General features: G+C 36.1%; 1 protein-coding gene across 1 annotated transcript in view; it reads left to right on the forward strand.

Moving 5' to 3' along the window:
- syn3 (synapsin III) overlaps nucleotides 1-24279 on the forward strand; it is a 93954-nt gene that overhangs the window by 61868 nt on the left and 7807 nt on the right. The window contains exons 7-10 of the mRNA XM_066724347.1: nucleotides 15502-15564; nucleotides 18260-18402; nucleotides 20777-20851; nucleotides 21430-21532. Of these exons, the coding sequence (XP_066580444.1) occupies nucleotides 15502-15564; nucleotides 18260-18402; nucleotides 20777-20851; nucleotides 21430-21532 (384 nt within the window). The remainder of the gene's footprint in view (nucleotides 1-15501; nucleotides 15565-18259; nucleotides 18403-20776; nucleotides 20852-21429; nucleotides 21533-24279) is intronic.

Raw genomic sequence — 24279 nt, forward strand, 5'->3', positions numbered from 1 at the left:
TGTTTCCTTCAAAGTTATCATAATTCTGGTAGATGACTCACGTTTCCTTAAAACTCGAATTACAGCTGGATTACAGTTTTTACAGATTGCAGAATCTTATTTGGCTAATGAATATGATGTGATTTTGTATAAAATTCTAAAATGTTTTATTTAGCCACATAAAATCCAATGAATCCAGCAGAGGATCATCAAAGGCTGTTGCTGCCGATATATACATAAGTATCATATGAGTAGTATCTTGTGAGGGAAATATTGAGGTCTTTGCAAGAACAACCCTTGGAAGGATTAAAGACACTATGTCACACAGATGAGGCAAGTAATATATAGAAAATATGTAATAGTTATATTTATTGTTTAATATAAAATAATACTGCTGAAGTACTTTTACATTTAATATAATGAGTATATGGTTAATTGTATAATTGTTTTATGTAAATCTAAATATAGGAATCCATTAAAACAAAAGTACTGTGTCCTTCCCATCCCTGCAGCCCATAGCACTGTGTTATAAGTAAGAGTCGTCTGAGGCTGCATTGCTCTCTGATGACAAAAGGGAGAATGAAGTGACTCAGAGGAAATTCCTTTCATCCACTTAAAATGACAACCTGTTAAATAGAAACAGGAACAGCAAAACAAAAGATTTTCTACATTCACCAATAACCATAGTAAGATGATTTGTAAAGGACCCTGCTGGAAAATGACTCATAGAGCTCAAATTGTGCTTTTGACAGCTGTGTATTGAAACATAAAAATTACATTTGGGATCATTAAACCAACACATACATACATATATTCAGTTAAGGGTCTTCGTTGGAACAAATCCTACACACCAGTGAACTGCATGCTCAATTTATTGTGCATTTGTTCTGGTAAAAATATTCTTCTTGTGGTAAATCGTAAGTACCCTTAAAATGAGATATGAACACAAGAATGCTATGCATCAAATGTGGCGTACCGCAAAGGCATACCTTGCTCATCCCATAATTTATTTAATCCTTTTTTCAGAAAAACTCAACAAATCCCCTTCCCCTACTTGGCATTTTCGCCCACACACCCACAGCCAAAATTATTTCATTATTTTTTAACCACCATAAAGATATTGGGAAATTAAATTAACAGCAATATTTTTATCAAAATAATTCTGTACTAAAATAATGGATGCCAACAGCCAATCACAATCCAGTTTTACTATGACCGTTTACACAAAATATAAACAGGTTACATGAGGATTTTAACACAACTTTCTTATTTGGAATTACAGTACTGCGCAAAAAAAAAAAAAAAAAATGAATTGCCATTTATTCATTCGTTTCAATGCACAAAATATTTTGTCATTTACTACAGAAATTAGGAAATATTTTTGTACATTACATGACAGTATTTCAAAACTAAAAATATTGTTCTGTATTTCTTGGAAGTGTGTTTCGGATCCTTAGGTTCTGGGAATATTAAATTATGGTTAATTACCTACTTCCTACAAGGATGATGGGCTAAAATAGTCAACCACGTATTATAACTTTGTGTCAGAAACAAGACGTCTTCTGTCCATTATGTACTGTTGTGCAATATGTTCTTGCTCTCCATGTGCTTCTTGATGGGGTCTTTCACATTGTTTAACTATTACAATTAAGATTAAATATATTATGTATTACAGGTGCAGAGTAAGTGAAAGCTATTAAACCTGTCCATCCGTAGAATGTGCCGAACCAGATTAATTAGACGTAACATTCAGACACCACCTTTGAGTCTCATTACTACTGAATCCTCTCCACAAACATCCCATATGACACTCTTTTGACCCCCATCTATTATGTTAATAGGTTAAATGTTTACCGCAGGCAATAAACATTCATTAATGTAATAGGTTGTTTAGTAATTTGCAGTGCCTGTTAACATTAATAAAGGCAATATGTGAAGTCGATGCATTCTCCTTTTTTTCATCAGCAGTATGCTGTTTGATGGGGGGAAAACTAATGATATGGTTGTTGGGATACGAGAAATAAATAAAACAACAGCAATTGTCTAAAAGATCTTTGCTGCCCAAAAATTGTTTATTTTTTGTCTGTTTAGAGGGAATGTGCATGAATGTCTGACCTCAGATGAATTCCTCTCTTCTTGTGAGTGGGCTGTACACTGTCCCCACTGTGACGTCCTGTGTGAGCGGGTGTGAGGAAGTTATTTGGGATGTACTGATTACAGACAGGGGGAGGTGAAGTAGTGAATCATCTCATGGAGCTATTAAATACTTTAATCTAATGCAATTAGTTCCAGTAGTCTGTGATCTAGGTTTAAAAAACAACAACACAAAAACAGTGAAATCACATTTATTCCTAATCATAGAACCTTAAAAATGTGTCTGAAGAACACCAACTACAGACTATCCATAAAAACTGTCATTTTGTTAAAAAGGTTGTCTTTGAACTCCTCATGACATTCTCAATAACTCCTAGTTTTTCCCAATTAATTTCTAGACTGATGGATAATCATTGTAACGTCAAACTAATTAATTCATAAAACAATGAGAGTAATACTATTTACACCTTTTGAAGTTCATATAAAATAAATATTAAAAAAATATAAATATTATTATTAAATGTGCTTTATTAGGGCATATCAGATTGTTAATTTAGCATTTTATGATGTTGATAATTAAATATAAAATCAGTAATTCAATTAAAAAATCATAGGTGAACAGTTAAGTGTGACAGATTTGTGTTGGATATTTAAATAAAGGAATTTGTCTGTCTCTCTCTATATATAACATTAATTTATTATATATTTTGAATTTTGTTTTGTTGTTTTTTGGCCCAGCAAAAGTTTCCTCTTACTTCAGAATCACCAAATATTGTAGTAGTTACTTGCAAGGCAGAATTGAATATCTAAGTTGCTAGACCACAAAAGTGAAGTCCAGAATACAGTGCCAACTGACATGTCCCACAGAGAGGCCTCTCCTTCAAAGAAGAATAGACTTTTCAGTTCTTTTTAAACTAACACAGTTTAATTTTTTTGGCAGATACAAAATGTTCCCTTTAAAGTATGACTCTTACAGAGGTTATTAAACATGACTTTTGAAAAACTCTGTGACCCCATGTGGACAGCAACTGCCTCCTGGCTTTTGGGACGTACTTATAGAATTTTCCTGTAGGAGGCTCTTTAGTGGTGCACTGTAGGGAGGATTTTAAAAACATTGACTTTGTGCCTGGGGGAATATTAGTGTTCATTTATGTGCAATTTTAAAAGGATGGTTGTTCTTTAGAATCTGAGTAGTTATTATACACCTTATTTCAGTAAATGAAATGAAAGAATGCATGGTATGAGTTATGTCCTGTTGATCTTACTTTGAAAAGAGGATGGAGAAGTATTAGTTTCTATACACCCTCAGTTATGTTTCACATTGATACTTTTTGATTATTTTTCATGGTGTTAAATAATGAAGAATCCCTTCTGAAATAAAAGTTTATTTTTAAACAATTATCATAGAAAGTGCTTTTGAATGATAATAAATAATGAAGTTACTCAGAATACACAGTGTATTAGATGGCCTCCTAACACTTAGGCAAAGTGTTACTGCAGCAGTAACAAGAACCCCTGACTCAAAAAGGGACATGACTCGCCTGTAAATCCTTTCTTTGTACGTTTAAGGATTGATATCTGCAGTTTGAACTGAGCTCAGAAACCTGGCACTGAGTTCTTCAATCCTTTCAGTGCACAAAAGGCTGAATTACCAAGGCTTAGGCATATAAACTTTCTCTGTGCTGCGCTGTCAACGGTGCCTGTCCCCAGAAAACCTCATACCACAAAGCATATCTACCTCTCTGTAAAATTGTTTCTGTTTGTGCTCTTATTCTGTTAGCAGATGGTTGGATTTACTTATTCTTTGCGCCTGTTCGGGATTTCTGAAATACAATCTACATTAAATATCCAAATATTCACACAAGCAAACACAATGGCAGACAAACAAACAAGAAAGAATCAGGAATATGTTGTTTGTGAATTTGATATTAGATGTTATTCAGGGGATTTAGTTTTATCTGTGTCTAACATGTACGAGCAGATTTGTTTTTTACTGTAAGATTCTATTTCACCTCTATTGAGAATGAAAAATGACATGTAACTGCCAAACAACTTATGGTTGCATTTTGTGTATAACAAACTTGGGCTCAGACACACTCAAAACATCCATCACTCACATGCAAAAAACCCTGTGCTTGATGGCAGTTGTCCTTAGGTAGAAGGATAAGTCCTCTGTCAAACTCAATGCTGCTATCAAATATTGGAATTGGAATTTGCGATTGGGTTGTGGGTCAACGTTTGAATTTGGTCGAAGCCATGGCATGTGATATTACAGCTATCACTGTAATTCATCAGAGCCAAAGGAAGCCCCTCCCGTCTCCCGTCAGTTAATCATTAGAAAGAATGTAACCAATATTATTACAAAAGTGGGTAATTACATTTTCAAGAGGTTTGGTCTTAAGCACTGATGCTATTCAATTATGGATGGAAATGAAGGGTAAAGTGTTACTTTCAAGTATATAACTTGCAATAATGTAAACATGATTAAATATAATAGGTTCCAAGGACTTTCCTTTTTTCTTTTCTTTTTTTGTTTATTTATTTTAATATCATGGAGTTCCAGCCAATATACATTTTCAGAAACAGACCACCTACCACTTTTAAAGCAACGTGCACCGATATGTGATGATAAGGAAAGAATAAATGTCAGATCTTGGTGTCAGGCTTTAGCGCAAAAGGGTGTATGTTTTGGAACATGAAAGCAATCCTGCAGAACAACACACGTACAGTGGGATATATTCAGCCCAAGGGTGCTATATGCCTGCCTCCACAGCACTAATACTGTCTATAAATTTCGTCTCCAATTGCATTCTCTGGGTGTCACACAATATCAAGTTCCCTTATTACCACTGGTTCCCCTCAGAAAAGAATTTCACAGGTTTCTGATAAAACACATTTATCATGACTCACGTGGTCAGTGTACATTCAGCTTTTTATTGTTCTGGGAAGGAGAAAGTTTGCATGCCTTTGACATGGAACACCAGTGTTACAAATAAAATATGTTTTAAAATGCTACCTGGCCAAACAAATGCGTGAACGTCAAAATAAAAACAACAACAAAAAGAAACTTTAAAGCACAAGCACACAAGCTCCGCCCCCGCTCTTATTCACAATGGCTAAACCCCATCCTTAAGCACCCAACGCTCAACAAGTACGCAATCACTCCTCCCTCCACTCAACAATACACGATCATGGATTTTCTTGGAATCCATTTAATAGCATCCTTCGCCCATTTTTGTTTTTGTAATGTGTCTGGCCCCTTGCCATTTTAACATTTTCACTCTTTCAATGATGTCAGATATTTTAGCTTGTTCTCGGATTCATTCATGTCTTTTTCTATCTCCTTGTTATCTATCTTTCCATGCTCCTTTGTGCCGTCCGCAGTTTCTGTATCATTTTTGAATTGAGTGACCAGGTTTCACAGCCATAAGTGAGGACTGGTAGTATGCATTGATCAAATACATCTCAGTACTTCTTCTCAGTGGGTAGATTTCCTTTCAACAGCGTGTTGTTACTTCCAAATGCATGCCATCCCATTTTCACTCTTCTTTTGATTTCTTCCATAATATTTCTGTCTGCAAGCAGGTAAATTTTTTCCATTATACCAATTGCATAATGTTGTACTGTCAGAAAACTCAACTGACTATTTGGACCTTTATATACATTTTAGCATTCTGAAGATACTGGTATACATGAAAGGATTTCAGTAACACTTTAAAATCAGGTGCTGTGATTCCTCATGTATGAATATATGAAAACCACAGGATTAAAACATCAATACCTCATGCACATCATCTGAGTTCTGATGTTGAGCACATGAACTCTAACCCTAACCCTGTTATGCAGTGGCTCTCAAAATTATTCACCCCCCTTGGACTTTTCCACATTTCATGTGTTACAACATGAAATCAGAATGTATTTAATAAGGAGTTTTCTCCACTGAACAACACAGAAAATGTCCATCATGTCAAAGTGAAAAATATAATCTGCAAATTGTTCTAAATTAATTACAAATACAAAATAAAATAATTGAATGCGTAAGTAATCACCCCCTTTGCTGTGACACACTTGATTGAGCTGTGGTGAAACCAATTGTCTTTAGAAGTCACGCAATTAGTTGAATGGAGTCCACCTCTGTGTAATTAAGTTGTGTCACATTATTTCAGGTTAAATACACCCGTCTCTTGAGAGGTCCCACAGTTGGTTAGTATAATTCCTAACAAAATCTACATCATAAAGACAAAGGAACATTCAAAGCAAATCCGGAATAAGGTTCTTCAAAAGCACCAATCGGGTAGGATATAAGAACATTTCCAAGGCATTGAATATCCCCCAGAGGACTAGACCATTATTAAGAAATGGAGAAAATATGGCACAACTGTGAATCTGTCTAGATCAGGCAGGTCCTCAGAAACTGAGTATCCGGGCGAGAAGGGCGCTAGTCAGGGAGGCCACCAAGAGGCCTATGGCAGCTCTAAATGAGTTACAGTCTTCCACGGCTGAGCTGGGAGACACTGTGCTACTGCAACTACTGTATAGCCTGGGTGCTTCACAAACGTAGCCTTTATGGGAGATAAAAAAAAACTCACATCAAATCTCAGCTAGAGTTTGCCAGAAGGCATGTGGGAGACTCTGAGACCAAGTGGAGGAAGATTCTATGTTCTGATGAGACCAGAATAGAGCTTTTTGGCCTCAATGCTAAGCGCTACATTTGAGAACACCATCCCTACCGTGAAGCATGGTGGTGGCAGTGTCATGCTATGAGGATGCTTCTATGCGTCAGGACCTGGAAACCTTGTAAAGATAGAGGGCAAAATGGATGCAGCAAAGCACAGAGAAATCCTGGAAGAAAACCTGCTGAAGTCTGCAAGAGACCAGGGACTTGGTAGAAGATTCATCTTCCAGTAGGACAATGACCCCAAACATACAGCCAAAGCCACAAAGGAGTGGCTTAAAAACTTAAAAAGGTCAATGTCCTGGAGTGGCCCAGTCAAAGCCCGGACCTCAGTCCAATTGAGAATATGTGGAAAGAGTTGAAAATCGATGTTCACCAAAGGTCCCCATCCAACTTGATGGTGGTAATCCTGTGGTATTCATATATTAATTCATGAGAAATCACAGCACCTTATAATAAAGTGTGACCTGGATTTCAAACAAAATATATAAAACATGGTTTTCTGCTGCAGGATTGAGAGATGATATTGAGATTGATGGTATTATAAAGGAGCAATATTAAATATTATGGCATCCTCATTCATTATACAGTAAGTTCTTAACAACTTGGACTTTCAGCAACATAAGATTTCATTTTGACATGAAGCATTTTAAAAGGGAAAACAATTAAGTCAAAGCACTTCTAGTAGATGTTAGATGTTGTTTGACCTATGTCTTACACATACAGACATATAATTCAGGCTAGAGCAAGACTTACTCATGAATAATGTAAAATTTTTAAGTTTAAATTCAGTGCCAGGTGTTTAGGATTTGACTGCCTCACACAATATTCCATTATTTAATTCATCGCAAAAAAGAAAACCCATCTGAAAGTCAAATATGAATCTGTGTTTATAAACAAGATTTCCACTCTGTTCATGCTGTTTTATCCATAATAGAAGCCTACTAATTCAGCACTAATTAAAACAAACAAACAAAAAAATCCTCGTTTCCCATGGTTGTCAGCCAATTAAAAATGTTATTACAGTTCCACTGTGAAATGCACAGTGGAAGCAGAGGAAATTGTTTTTTTAATTGGCTCAGACACCACGGGACATTGACTGATTATAGTGACCCCAGCGAGCATTGTAAGAGTCCCAACTTTTATTGTTTGTTTTGTTCATTATAGTCATCTTGACCTAACACCACAATAATTGGGGATACATCCCTAACAAGCCTATATTTTTTAATGTTCTAAAAGTGTTCTACAAAAATCGGTATACTGTATTTTCATGCATCAATCTTGTTTCAGCAGAATTCACAACCCTTGTTAATAGTATCCTATGCAAGTCTTTGAAAGCATAATAATTAAGTTTTAGTTCCCAAGAATGCTGACATATCTTCTCTTTAGTTTATGTTATGTTGGCTCGAGATTTCTTCTACATCTCGTTGAAAAGAGGTGAAAAGATCAGAAGAATGTACAGATGAGATAATAATCAACCTAACAACAGGAAATGACAAGTTAATTCCACAGCCATGCACATTATTTTGGGTAAGTGGTTAATCATGGATTCTTACTACAAACTTTCCACCTTTCAGTAGACAGTCTCTGAATATAACCGCATTGTAAATTAACAGCAGGGATATGTTCAATGTCAGTGGAGCTCCTATTTCTACAACAGAAAATGACTTGTATCAGCTGCATACTCTGAACTTGTGTGTTCGCTACTCACTGGATCCGTCTCATGTTTTGTTGCTGTGAGAAAACTAGGAAAAGGTTCAACTTGCCACAGGCTAATTAGCACCTGTTTTATTCTTTCAAAGTCTACGAGCTCATCCAGTTTTTGCTTTTAAACCTGGTGGGCAGTTGTCTTGTTAAACTCACCATTTGCCGGTGTAAATTGATTTCACCTGTGGCGTTTGTGCTTTCATGTCAGAGTGCTTGAATTAAAGGTCTAGCCACGATGGTTTTATATTCCATTTTTCTAGTAGGTAATGAGGTCCACATTTCTGTGCATCGCTTTGTTGTGTGTTCTTGTTTGTATTAGGCGTTTTGAGGATTTTTAAATTCTGAGAAACATCGGTGGAAAAACGAAAAAGGGCTTAGTTCAAATCAGATCAAATTTGTTATTGTGTGGCAAGGACTAGTTCGTTCGTCTCATGTTAAAGCTGCTTGCTTTCCTTTAGTCTGTCTAGTGCTTTTCCTGCACTGCACCACACAGAGCCAAACACGAGGCTCCTCACACTGTAATGCTGCTCCAGTGTAATGCTGGAGCGATAAAACAGTCTGGGCCGAACCTTGATCAACAGCACAGCGAGCAAGATGGTTACCACACTGCCAAAACTCCCGGACAGCCTGGCAAGGCAATGGTCAGCTGCTACATACATCCTTGAAGCTTAACCAGGGGGTATGTGTGTTACACCATTAATCCAAATAGGGCTGTCATTTTAACTTCCAATCATCTAGTGAATAAGTAGCACAGACTGTATGCTTGGACTACAATTCAGTCTGTTTCAGTTTCACACATGGCCAAACAGGGGTAAATCTTACAAAGTTTTGACCTGACAATTTCTAGAATTTACTAAATAGTTTGAATTACACTTAAAATGAAAGCAGTGGAAATGAATTTCTTCTTGGATAGGTACAAGGTATGAACTCCATATTACTAGAGACAAAATAATGAATACAAGTTTCTTGCTCAGTGAGAAATTGCATTTGAGTTTTTTTGTGTGTGGGTGAATTCCAATGCTCTATTTTGATCTGAGTGTTTGAAAACTTTCTACAACTTTAATTTTCTCACAGGATGAGTAGATGTTGATCACAGAAAATGCGTGGTTGTAAACAAACTAATAATGCCAGCCGGATCCCTAGCAAACGAGGGACCCCGACCATCTGCTTGTGGTTTAGGATGACAAATTGACTGATGAAAACTTCGATTTGTTAATCTCAGCATTAGCATTTTTAAATGAAAAACACATTAGAGATTGGCAAAGGGAAGTAACCAACAATCTGTTGATGTTTTTGTAGTGTACTATGTTTCTTGATGCTCAAGTGAAAATCACCACATCAGGCTATATTTCCCAGCAAGAATAGCTAATTATTTTTGATTAATCTCACAGCAAAGCTTATATTTTTAGTTCTTTTCTCACACTCATTATATTCTGAATGGGGAATGTAAAACCAGTCTATGTGTTGATTTTAGTGTAATGCAGGTTTCACTAACAGATCAAATTATTGTAATTGTTGGGTAGTATGAGTGGGTTAGTTGTAAAAATCCCATTTCATTGGAGACTCCTTTTCACACTTTACACATTTTTCCACTTTTGGGGATTTTACAGATTGACAATTTCAAGAAAAGGCCAACAGAACTTTATTGCGCTGTCTCAGATTTTAACCAATCACTTCACAGCATGGTAGAAGTGACATTTTATTGGTCTGACAAATGCCACACCATCATCAGGTAACACTATTAATTATGCTTGCAAATTTGAACATGTTTAATTTATTTGGACATAATCCTTACCAGTAGTTTTAAATAGATTTATTATTTTGTTAATAGATATGTGGTACCTCCATTTACAATGTATTTTTGGTATACTGGGGTATTGGAATATTGTGTGAATAAGACTTAATAAAAAGGACAATTTATTCTACTTTCACTCTTCTCAGTATAATTCTAAATAAATTAACAAGATTTACGTCAATATCCTGCTGACTTGAACTGTTTCAGATTGTATTCAGTAGCACAACAGAAGGTGTTTTAATTACATCATTCTTACATGTTACTCTTATGTTTATGTGTGAGTAAGCCTTAATCTGGCATTCATTTTTCTAGACCTGTAGTACTCAATGTATAATTTGAGTAAAGAGATACATATAATATGTAATATGTAACAAACACAATATGGCATAATTGGTTTGATTCTATGATTCATAGTTTTTTTTATTAATGGTCATTTTCTAAATTCAGTCATCATTAATTACAGTGCCTGGGGAACTGGGAAAGAAAATCTATTTAATATATTCTGCTTTAGTAGCCTCTAAATGACCTTTCCTGCCTGTTCATTCATAAGCAATGATCTCTCTTGCTACCAGTTTAATAAATTAATGAAGTGCAGCATTAACATGAGATATTCATATTCTATATTTTTATGAATGTGAAGCAAGGGCGTGCCTGCTTAGAAATAAGTGATAAGATGTTCTTGTTCTTGCCATAAATACTGCTTTCATCAGTTCAGCATACAGGTATGAGGGAAATGCTTCAGGGAGGAAAAAATGTAGTGTTTTGCATAATTCAAAACAGTCTGTCTGGGTGTAAGTCCAGAGAATTTCTTTTGAAGTATGCAGACACTGCAAGATACCAGACATGTGTATCTTACATAAGTATCTTCAACCAGATCATTAAAATTCTTCAAAACAAGTAAACACTCTAGACAGATTGTATACCTACTTTATGAACATTTTCCTAATATTATGCTCTTTTATCGCATCATGGTTTGGAGAAAGATCTTTGTCCAGTATTTGTTTGCCTTGGTACATATCCTCATTCATTTTCTGCTACGGACCCCCCAATCCCATGCAACCTCTGGAAATTGGCCCTCCATCAAAAGACATTGGGAACCCCTGTCTTAGACCAATAAGAAACTGGCATCCAAACAAGCAATGGACTCCAATGGTTTCATGTCACTCTTAGATTTGTTTAAATGCAGTATTTATGAAACACTAAACTATTCACTTTTAAACTTTAAACTATGAACATTCACTAAGCATATCATACAAAGAAAAAAGATCTAGCTTGTTTTACCGAGCTTTCTTATTCAGTAATAGTCTTGGTCACAAGTATTGTGTTAAGGCTTCACAGATTTTGCATTCAGACTTAGCAAGACCTTTTATATTTCCAAGCCAAGACAAATGTCTGGTTGGTGAATAAAATAGTTTACCTATGCGCATTTCGCCTCTCAGCTGCTACCAAATCCTTTTATTCAGACACTTGGAATTTCACACTGCCATCTTATGAGATACAGTAGAGTTGAGTCATCGCCATATGTGAGACTGATGTGTGAATGACATCCTTGTTTCTGTGCTGCATGACTACGCATCTGTGTGTCTAGTTGTGGTAGGTTTAATGGAGTAGCTGTTCTATAGTATTTGTCCATTTAACACTCAGTATTTCAACACACCGGCTTCTTCATTTTTGCCTTCTGTGTTATTGATTCTGAAAACAGTTACAGCTACATCGTTCCCAATGTACTATAGTTCTGTGGTACTTATTGAATTACTTTGTAGGATAATGTTTTTTATACGTTATTTTCTCACCTAATTGTTATGCCACGCTGTAACATTTGTATCATTGTCTACTGCATTTTTAATATGAAATCAGGACTCAGAACAACAACGGATATTATCAGCTTTTCACAGCTGCTTCCCCAAGGCATGTATAGGAGGCGATGTGTGAGTGTTCAAATAATCCCTCAAACCAACCCAGAGTTCATTTAGTCAGGGCCCATATCTGCTTGTAATGCACGCTGGAGAGCTGGATGCGTCCCTCGCTATTGGAAAGCAACATTAAAATAATAGAATGTTAATTAGTTTTGAGGGGCCTTGATGAAATAAATATTAAAATGTCTGGTTAAATATCACGAATGAGACTGTCATCATGGTATTTTAATCAACCAAGAAATCTGAGCTTTGAAAATGGAAAACCTATGTGCTACTTTAAGGGCCTTAATGCCACATCAATGCTCACTTTAAAATCACTTTTTTTCTTTGTTTTCTACTGATGCTTGTCCATTTTTTATATTGTGAGAGTTCAGTTGTTTGCTTTTTCTAAACAGTCAAACGTGCTTCTCCCAATTTGTCACTTTTGGAGTTGTGCGCGATAGTGAGACCTCCCATCACTTCTTAAGCGTCACTTACACTTAAGAGGTGCTTTGTCCACTATTGGCTCCAGAGTAACACATGATAAATGATCTCTTGTCTGATTAGCCACTTCACCAAAAATACCAGTTTAGTCATACACAGCTGAGCAAGCAAATGGCAAGTGTGGTGAAATATTAGATCATCTTTTTGTTAGTCAGTTATGTTTTAAAACAATCACACCTCAACAGAACATTATTCTTATATTTTGTAAGTCGCCCTAGATAAGGGCGTCTGCTTAGAAATTAATAATAATAATATTTACATAGCTACATCCCTTTTTGGAGGTACCCTAATAATGATGACCATTACTAGTACCAGAACATTCCCAACTTAAATGAACAAGGCTTTAACAGATTTTGATATACCTCATCTATCAAATAATACCTAAATTATGTGTAGAACATGTAATTCCATTTAAGCACCACATTAAGACTATAATATGTATTATTTTAAACTAAATTTTCACTGCTCATTTATCTAACTACCAGTGTATAAATAAATCAATTGGCACAATGTCTTGGTTTGTTTGTTTGTTTGTTTGATTATTTATGTATTTATTTATTATTATTATTGTTATTATTATTATTATTATTATTATTATTATTATTTTGATCGAGCCCTGCCCAGGATAAGGGATGTGGCTGTTTTTCAAATTGTTGGGACACAGTGTTCGCAGTGATCCTGCGGTGTAATGAAAGCCTGTGAGAAAAGTTGGCAGACAGAGTGGGCAGTACGTCTAAACGTCTGCTTTTGAGGATGGGCTGCAACGCAATGGATTTGGCCCACAAGTGATTTACTTCCTTTAACATTCTCAGCCACTTGCAGCATCAGATGCAGGCTTTGTTTGTTTCCAAGGGTGGACTGGAATTGTGGCTCGCAGATGAAACAAAACAAAACTCCTGGTGGTTGGTACTGTGCTTGTGATTTCTTTCCTATCCGGGGAATAGGTTTTAGTTGGGGAGGAGCACAAAAAATAAAATTTCTGTTCTATTCAGCAACATTTATATTTAGGCCATTTATTCAGCTACATAAATAACACTGGTTATTTTCGATTTGCACATAAGATCAGCCATTCAGCCAATTGTGAATCTGTATTTGGAAATGTTAAACCTTATCAATCAGTAGTTCTACAGTTTTCCTTTTATTTACTGTCCTTTTCAGCTGAGGACTAGACCAAATCAGAACTTTGACTGGGTGTGTTCAATTTGTGATAGCTCAGAAATCTGGTTTTAAAGGCTTTAATAATGATGTTTAGTGGTCAGGACAGTAGGTGTTTCCACAGTGAAGGAGAGAGAGAGTGTCACCTTTCTTTTTTATGTTGAGAGGAGTTAAGCTGTGCTTCAGTGCATGAATTAGTACCTCTTAGAAGTATTAGTAATGCAAAAACAACGTAAGGGACAAAATAATCAATTCAGTGTGCTGTAATTTATAGACATTTATATATATTATATGTTAATAGAACTCATATAATCTGAGAACTAAAATATGCTTATTCTGCTTTAAGGTCATAAAATACCGAATTGGAAAAGGCATATGCATTTTCAACCACATTCATTTCACAAGCCCTGTTTAACATCATTTAACATCTCCACTGTAACATGGAGATTAATATTTACCTTCGTATACTGTATTGTGAAGTCATACATTAAACATTGGCAGCATGCCCATGGCAAAAAATGAGAATTTTGACAACTGAGCTTAAACAAACATGTCACCATTAATATAGCTACAAGTAACGACAACTCAGTAAACAATGAAACAGACATAATGACACCTAGACTTCTAATTAGTCAGTGAGATTAATCTATAGTCAGTCAGTACCTGAAAAAAGTTGGTTTCAAGTACCACAAGAAACAGCCACCTGGCCTGGGTAAATAATGTAACTGACATTCAAATCGCACGTGTTTTCCAACATTGGTCATTCTTGTGTGACACATAATGAATGACCAATAACTGATAACAGCGCACCAACTTACACATGACTGTTGCCTTTGTATATTAGCAATTGTTGAGCCACTTTAGATAAACGGGGACTGCAAAAATAACTTAGTGATAATAATCAATAACATACATTTAAATGGCAGTAGAAGAACTTCAAAGAGCAAAAGTATTGAAATACAGAAAATAAATTGCAGTGGTTGCAATACAATTGATAATGTGCATCATTCCTACACTTGCACTGTAGTCAAAAGTTAACATAGAGTCGAGCTGTGTCCTGCAAGGCTCAATCAAGTGCCTATGTACTCATCCTGTAGTTTGACTCTGGAAGGAAGCTCAAATCCTGCTGCTGTTTTTGTGTGGCCTGAGACTTGAGACTCAGGTGTTCCTGAAGTCCTTTCAATAATTTAGATACCTTGTATCTCTAAGACCTAAGTACTGCTTATAAGAGCCACAGCAGATTAATGTAATGCCTTATTACATCGTGGCCCTCAGATAACATCCGTCCAATTATCTCACTTTCGAATCATTGTCAGTGTACTGTTACAGCTCCAAGCATTCTTTGGTAATGAGTCAGAACTGACAGACCCTTTGTACAAAGAGTCGCCTATATCATCAAGCCTGTGGAAGAACAGAAGGACTGCTTTTGCAGCCCCTCAGTGGTTATCAGCAATACATGACATTGCCAGCCAAGGAAAATCAGGACCCTGGGATCTCTGTTTAATTTTGAGACCCATAGGCTTTATTCGGGCACCCGCACCACATTTGCCACTGGCTGCTTCTCATATGGTTACACTTTTGTGCCTCTGTATAACTAGTTGAATGTATGAAAACGTATACCGAATTAATGTAAATTTTGGTTATACCTCTCTTCAGACACTCATGTTACACTCACATGCTTTGCTTGTCTGTTTCAGCTCATATCGCCCACCTTTCCTGTCGTGGTGAAGATGGGACACGCACACTCTGGCATGGGAAAGGTGAGGATTATTCCTGATATTATGGTTTTTATCAATCACATATCAATATCGACAGTTAATCATTTCAACAGAATAAAAGAGTTTAAATAATTGAAAGGGATGGTGATATTCACTTGAACAAGGTTTTTATTTAAAAAATGTCAGACAGACTGAACCTTCCCATGCTATTATACAAAAGTGGCCTTTTCTGGGATGGTTCAGTGTGCACTGGAGTTATTAAGTGACCGGCCCAAGAGGAATTCCAGTGGTTAGTCTACGCCCTCACTACTGCAGTGCATGCTGGGACAAAACGACTCCTCCCTGAAGAACTCAGGGTGAGCCAAGAAGATAATGACTCAAAAAGGGTTTTCTGGAGTGATGGTCAGGAAAGTTGAGCTGTCTATCTGTCTGTGACTTCACCTCTTGCTCATTGCCTGAGGTCCTGCTAAAATTATTTATTTATTGCATTTTTCTCAGCCTCAGGACTTATGAGGTAACTGTAGTGTCCACATTTAAACAAACAAGCACAGTGTCAAAAAAACAAATGGCATGTTCCAGATCCCTACGTTTATTTTCACGCTTATCCAAATTTCTCCATATGGAGTTTATATACACACTTTTTAAAATTGAATTAAAAGTAGTGGGATTGGCAGGCCTTTCCTATTGGATATAATAAACTGAAGGGGGTTCATTACTGGTTGATCAGCCAAACATTCATCAAATTCTCATGCTGGCCAATAAATCCGTTGTTAAAAAACACAGAAAAATCTGTTTCTATTTGGGCTGTGAGGGCTCGGCTTGTCAAACAAAGTGCTCATCAGAAAAAATATATTGTTTATTTTTGCTTCTGAATCAAGCCGTTTCTATCTGAGTAATACCATGTGATCGTTCTTAACCACCAAGTTATAAACATTAAAGAGTTCCTTTCTGTTTTTAATTGCCTGCCGGGAAACTTGAAGTTTGCAGTAAGAGTTTTCATGTTGAAACAAGTCCAATTAGGGAACAATAAACCAACTACCCTAGAGACAGGACTGGGGACTATAGTAATGACTGATGAGGTTTGTTGTTACTATGACATGCAATAATTGACAAGTGTAACAAGCTACAGCAAATACAGTGTCAAAAAGAGAGCATTTCTCCTGAAGCTGTGTGTGAAAACTGTACTCAAAATTGTGTTCCCTTATATAATACATTACATCACTATATCAGCTGAGAATTGTATCCTTCAGAGCATCAAAATGTGTTACCTCCTTCTTTCATCTCACTAGTTAATTACACTGCATTATTATTCTACTGACATTCAAGACCAGGTTCATTTAAGGTCAGGTTCATTGTTACATTGTCCAGTGAGCACTGCAGGATGAATACGTTTTTCAAGATACTTAAAAAAATTATAATAATCTAATCATGTTAGTCCCACTAACCTTTCCTTTCTAATCCTACATGAATGTTATGGCCATATCTCCAACAGTTCCCCCAAAACCTCAAAAAAAGTATTGGGCCCAGATTAAATCAAAACTGCAATGCCATTCAAACTCTCAATACCTTGTATTCTATCCAATGGAAAAAATCCTTTCATTACTAAGGCTGGAATGAATAAATGAATGAATGGCAGGTTGGTAAATGTTTTTACTTTTGATTTGGGCTGTCAGTTAGAGGAAGAGACATTTCATTGTATTTATTGATAAGTATGTTTAAGAACGGTGTGCAGTTATATCACCAGTGCACTATTATGTATATAGCCTACTGTTTGTTTAATATTCATGTTTCTGACTGCAGGTTATGGGATAGATTAAAATTTCAAATTTGTGTTCTAATATAAACCAATCCTCAATTTTTTTTTGGCTGTGTCTACTGCCATTGTGCCTTGGGACAAACACGTTGTTTTTCCATGAATGTGCCCATGGAGACGGAGCTGTGGGAATTATCATCCGATCATCTATCTGGCTGCTTTAACACCATTCATTTGATATTCATTATAATATTCTCATTTACAGGATCCAAAAAGTGGCCACAAGAGTTTGGTATATCCCTGGAGCAGTGTGACAGGAAATACTGTAGAGATCAAAAACAGCATTATTGGAGGAATGATGCAGTATTCCTCTGGCCATTTATCAGAAAGTGGTAGAAAGCTTTCCTACTGGGACTGTCATTAATGCCAAGGATGAGACTGCACCCCATTAATTCATTGCAAATAGCTTTATCTCTGCTTGGTATTGTTTTCTGTGCTGTCCAATTGCTTTTGGTAATATATTGTTTACTGTGTGTAAACAATTGTGTACAAAAAAAAATTATATGTACTGTTTCTTTTTATTAATCCCATCTGAGAAAAAATATACATATATTGTGCTTGCTATCCAGATTCACAGGCTACAAGTGAGTCAGGGGTTCGTGCAACAGGTCTACTGTTCCAGAGCAACACAGCACTCCTCTCAGACTCACTCTTAGACCCCTGCTGCAGGGACTGGGGCGCCCCTATATACCCCTTTGCCCCCATGAGCCTCTATACCCAATCACTGCTCCCCCGCTGGTCCTGCGTGGGGATAACCTGTGCCCCCAGAATCCCCCACAATTCCCCTCGATAACAGGGCTGGTTCAGATCCCCAAACGATCTACCCCCCCCAATATTACACAATTAGGAATTATCTTTTATTAGGACTATGACACATTTAGTAGTATTTTTCTCAATGTTGTACATCTGCTCCTTCTCTCCCAGATAAAAGTTGAGAACCAGTATGACTTTCAGGATATAACCAGTGTGGTTGCTCTGGCAAAAACCTATGCTACATCTGAGCCCTACATTGACTCCAAGTATGACATCAGGATCCAAAAAATTGGGAGCAATTACAAGGCCTACATGTAAGTGTTTACCATTTTAAGAACTAAATGCAGTTGCTCAGGAGAATAATTTAGTTTGAGTATTTTAAATTCCTAGTATGAAAGATGCATTTTTTCAGTTGCTGAACTCCAACTTTATGAACATAAAAGAGCTTTTGACATATGCTTTACTTAATCTGAATGCATGCCAGGATCATTTTCTTTTTTAAATAGTTTTACACTTGTTTTGGTGTAGTAGGACACATGATTAGCTTCTATGAAATATTGTAATTTTTATTAATAATTTTCCTCTAATATAAATGTAACATTAAGCTTACAATAAATACCAGATTTTTGTAAACATTTGTAGATAATATGTATCAAAGTTGCACAATAGGTTGAACTTAACACATTCAAAGAAAGTAAATAGTATTTATTAAGCATGTGTTAAAGTAAAGAGTAGTATTCCTTGTAACACCCAGAACCTTACATTTTCACATACTGCTTGTCCAAACTGGACGTCCATGTATTATTCCAGTACAGCTGCAGTGAAGGGGTCTGGTTGCTATATTCATATTTGCAGTGGTCTGCGTTTTACAGTTTATAAATGTGTCTCTGTAGTTTATTTTGGCAGACATATGTGATACTCAATTTCATGGTTTATAGAAGTAAATATCTGGGAAGAAATATGTGTTGTTTTACCAAGGTACAGAGAGTTTACAAGACTGATATTAGCCAGTCATTTACACAAAATTGTATGAAATGTTATCCAACTTATCTGATTAAAAATCTTACAGTGAATCCAAAAAAGCTATTTTAATCTTCCCTCCCCACACATTTAGTTCAATTTTGAAATGGGGAGCCAAAGATCGCACAATTACATTGTTTTCCTTTTCTTAACAGTGTACATGTTATTTTCAGAGGGCCTGTTTTTAGCCTGACATTTTTTCACAGTACACTATAATCATACGTTTATTTCTGTTGAAGTATACATATGGCAATTCTTATTCATTTATTTAGATTGTTCAATGTACTTTTTGTGCTGAAGTACTTTATTTACCTTCAATGAAACAGCTTTGACGTTGTTGTATACAAAAATGAACAGGTGCTGCAAGAGTGTTAGCAGGTTGTTTCATGCTGGTTATTTTTAGTTTTAAAACATACCATATTGTCAAGACATTGGTGAGCAAAACAAAAGCTGTAAGAAGCTTGTTTTGCACCCAATTTGTTGTTTTAATACCATTAACACCACAAGAATGATTTGACTTAATACCACTGTTGCTTCTGCAAACAATTTGCATAATGGAACATTGTTTTATTCATATAGTGTCTCTTACCATCTCACATGCCCTTTACTTTTTTTGCTTCATAAAGAAAGGTGAAAACTTTCATTTTCCTAATTGGCTTGGAAAATAATAGAACAAGAACCCAATCAAACTACCTATCAGTAAATTGAATTAATGATGCTGTGTATCTGAATTTTTTCCCCACTTCTCACCTTTCCCAAAATACAACTGTGGAAAAACCTTGAATGCCAGAATGTTAATTATGGGTCAGAAACCTGAATCTGAACGTGACAGTTTAGATTTCCACTGAAGAGTAGCCAAGGCGAGTCTGGCATCTTGCTCAGTCATCTGCAACAGAGTAGAGTTCAGATTGCAACGGTTGTTGAATTCTCTCTTTTTTTTAAATAGAGTTTTCCTTATTTGGTTATATATACAGAGGAGCCATATAGTAAGGGATATGTTTAAATATTTATTGCATTGTCTCTTTATAATTTCTTACTGGCTGTGGTGTGTGGTACTTTAAAGCCTTTTTGCTTAGTATTGGTCTCACAGAATGACAATTTTGTCAAAAAAGATAATGCCGAGACTTTCCAAAGGCTGCTGAGACCATTTATAGGGAGGCGAATGCTTGTCATATAGTGCCCTGAGCCTTTGTGATGCTGTTTTACCACATTGATATGTGCATTCAGCATAGACACATTAAGACTGCTTAGAACACATTCACAGCACAAACAGCTGGTAATAACCAAAAAACTGATACAGGCAAACAACATCTATTTCTGCTGCTCTGTATTTGCATGAAGGATGGATGATTAGTATTCATCTTAGTAGAACTAGCAGATTGCGTGACCACCCTTCATTTGAAAAAAATGTTATTCAGTGTTTCCTTTAGTGTAATAAATATCATTCACTAAACTACACTTTTCTATCAATAATACATTTTCAGACGTTGTAGATAACTGAATCAGCACAGAGAAGCTTCCAGGGTTCAGATAGGGGACGTGTTAACGTGATTGCCACACCACTGATTTTGATGCTATACACGTGTGCCACAAACTGTGCACCTGTTGTAGTTAGGACTACAGGACTAGTTTTAAATAATAGCATAATTGTATTTGTCTCTTTTTCAGGAGAACGTCCATTTCTGGCAACTGGAAAGCAAACACAGGTTCAGCAATGCTGGAACAGATTGCAATGACAGATCGGTATGTTACATGTTGTCTGATTGATTTAAGAAGATAAAGTGCATTTACTGGCCTTAAATGTGACTTTGAATAATTGTGCTCAAAAATGTTGATGCAGCCTGAATAATTTACTTTCCTAAACAGTATGACTTTCATCAAGAAGAAGAAAAACAGCTTGTCAAAAGAAACTTTGAAAAAAATAATTGACGTCAGTTTCATTCATTGGCTTGTAAACTTTGCATGCATAAGGATAAATACTGCTCCGATTTAGCAGACCAAACTGGTACTTTGAGCATCTTCTTCTGTTACCTCGAACTGGGTGTGATAACCAAACAAATTTATTTTGGTAGATATCTCTCTCAATTACGAGCAAGGGGTAAACTTCAGAAAGCAACAGCTCAGTAGATTTTTAGTTATGGACAACATAGAATGATTGGCAATTTATATTTACATGTGTCTGATCACTTACTTCAGCCTAGCATTCTGGACATTGGGGTAGAAAGGCCTTCACCATGATTTAAAGGATCCTGACATTCTGCCTCTTTACAATGCGATTCAACTGTATTTTTATTTTACTATTATAAATTATTTATGTTTAGATATCGATTGTGGGTGGACTCCTGTGCTGAAATGTTTGGAGGCCTCGATGTCTGTGCTGTGAAAGCAGTACATGGAAAAGATGGAAAAGACTACATTATTGAGGTTTGAATTTTCCATCAATTCTGCATTTACACTTGATCTTTCTTTGTTTTGTTTCAACTGAGAAAAGCCATTTAAGCTGTTTGAGCTGTTACACTGAATGGAAATGAGGAGAGCTCTTTACAGGAATGCAAAGGAAAACACAAGGTGGGTGTTTCCAGACCTAAAACTAACTATGAGTGTATTAAAAACAATGTTAGAATGGGAAATCATGTGTATAACTATGATGTCATAGAAGTCTGGCTAACCTCTAATGATGGAGATTCATACTCTTATTAGTGGTAAAACTGTTTTAGAAAAGTCAGGATGGAAGAGGCTAGAGAGAGTTGTTTTGTATATTAAAACAGTTTAAAACTAAAAGGCCAAACAGTTCAGAATTATTCTTGGTAAACACCAGGATAAACATACAAATGGAAGTCATAGCAAGGTACTTTCAAAACAAACACTATAACTCCAACATAAATGCTTGTGTGTGTGATTGCATGCTTCGAAAGGAGTTTACAACTCAATGTGGTCTGACAGTAAACATTTGGGTACAACGCTGGAATGACGTGGTTTAGCCCTGTACTGCCCCTTCCAGATCTTTACCAAGCTTGTGTATCGAGTCAACACCCTGCGTCTTTTCTCACACCCAACTCGAAATAACTAGCTTCACATTTACAGGTTCCATTGTGCCAATGTAGAAAAGGGATTGTTTTGACAGGGCAGCTACTGTCATTTTAATTAAAATATCATGACAGTAAACCTGCCTAATGAATAGTAAACAAGCACTAAACATTAAACTGCACCACGACTATATAAGACATTTTCCCTTCAGAGCAGAAAGAGAAAACTTCCAAGAAACAAAGAAATATAAGACTTACAAAATCTTTTTGGTTCAGTCAGTGCAAAAGATGCTCGAGTTTCTTTAACTTTTTATTATAATATTATTATTAGATTATATTATTATTATTCTTGTTCTTGTAAAATGTATTGCATTACACAATGATGGTTGTGTCTGCATGCTGTTTATTAGTACTAATATTAAATTAATATTATTATTAGTTTAAGTACAAAATTGATGGGGCTCAGAAAACAAACTCTCATGTGTAACTCTGTAAAGTAGCCTAAACAAAATACAATATGCTACTTAAAGAACTGAGCTCTAAATATCAAAGGCGCATCTGTTCTTACGGGCACTTTATGGCAAACCTCACATGACAGTGTGCCAGCGGGGTTTGATAATGGCTTGGTACACTTGTTAGTCTTTGTTTGGAAGAAAAAAGAGGGTTAACCAGGCATTTCCTGTTGCTCTTATGAGGTAGTTTATATGGTGGTTCAAACCAAAAATGTTCAGTTAGTGATAAGCTAAAAATATACACATGCTTTGTGAATTTCTTGTTTTTACAAGATATAAAGAAACCCTTCATCACTGTGTTCTGTTCAAACTTTCTTGTTTCCTTTAGACAAGACCAGTCAGGATTTATCTCGATGTGGGCGGCCTAAATAGCTAAAATGAGGATATGCAGGATAAGGAATAGGAGCAATGGTGTTTATTTGTCGTAATAGTTTTCTATCCCATCAGTAAAATATTTGTAATTTTTTGGGTCATTTTCATCTTTAACAGTTCAATAGATTGACATACATAGAAGCTATTTGGGATCACAGCCCATGATGTGAATGTGTATTTTGTGACAATGAAATAAATGCTCATGATCATGTAAGTATGTTAGAGTAGCTGATAATCTTAAAAATCTGACTGTCAGGTCATCTCAGCTCACTTTAAATTGACTAGGATGTAATTTGGAAAGCTGAATAAATAATAAACTTCATTACTAAGAATTAGAACTAAGACTCCTTTTAAAACAGTCTTACTATTTGGATTTCAGTTGTAAAACACAATGCAACTCAATTCATTCATCCCACGAAACAGCTTTATTTTTAACTGTGAACTATCTCTTAAATAAGAGCGTCATAACTGTCTGTGTGCAGATATGAGTGCTAATCCCATAGTATCCTTCCCTGACTTTCCTGAAAAAGGCTTTCCAGAACATATTGTCGGAAGTAGATGGGTTCAGACAACAGTGAATGGTCACCACTGGAAATATCAAAAGGTCACAGAGATGCCAGTGACCTGTCAGTGGGTTTCTGATAACCTAAACTAATGTTATTTCCCTGAAATATTGGTCTCTCTTTGTAAATGTAATTTTTGATCTTCTCAATCCTGCATATTTCCACATGTTGCCTAATTTGTACTACATGAGGATGAATAGTTTTTGTCTTTCACTTTTACAATAATGTATTCCCCCGATATACATTACAACATAAGCAGCAGAAGCCCTGAGATTTCCTTATTTAGTTTGGGAATGACAAACTGACGTTCCTTATATAGTTGCAAAGAAGGGCCACAGGGCTTTCCCATAGCCTAAACGTTCATATTGAAAATAAATCCATCTCAGGAAATCACTGATCTCAAGAGATAGTGATCGTGACACACTCATTCTTTTTATGTAAGTGGTAGACAGGGACTACACTGACTCATCCCTGTGAGGTTTCCGGAATGTTAGACAAAACCAATTTTAAACTCTCAGACCATAACACTGTCCTGACATTGCTTACAGGATGACCACTGCCCAATGTGCATGCAATTCACAAAAAGAAAACTGGAGTTCAGGTTCAGGGGTATGCACACACACACACACACACATATTTGTAAGTGAAAGACTGATTAATAAAAGGAGAACCACAAGTTTTGAAACTCATTCTCGGAT

The sequence above is a fragment of the Amia ocellicauda genome, chromosome 15, assembly GCF_036373705.1.
Source record: "Amia ocellicauda isolate fAmiCal2 chromosome 15, fAmiCal2.hap1, whole genome shotgun sequence".
NCBI lineage: Eukaryota > Metazoa > Chordata > Actinopteri > Amiiformes > Amiidae > Amia > Amia ocellicauda.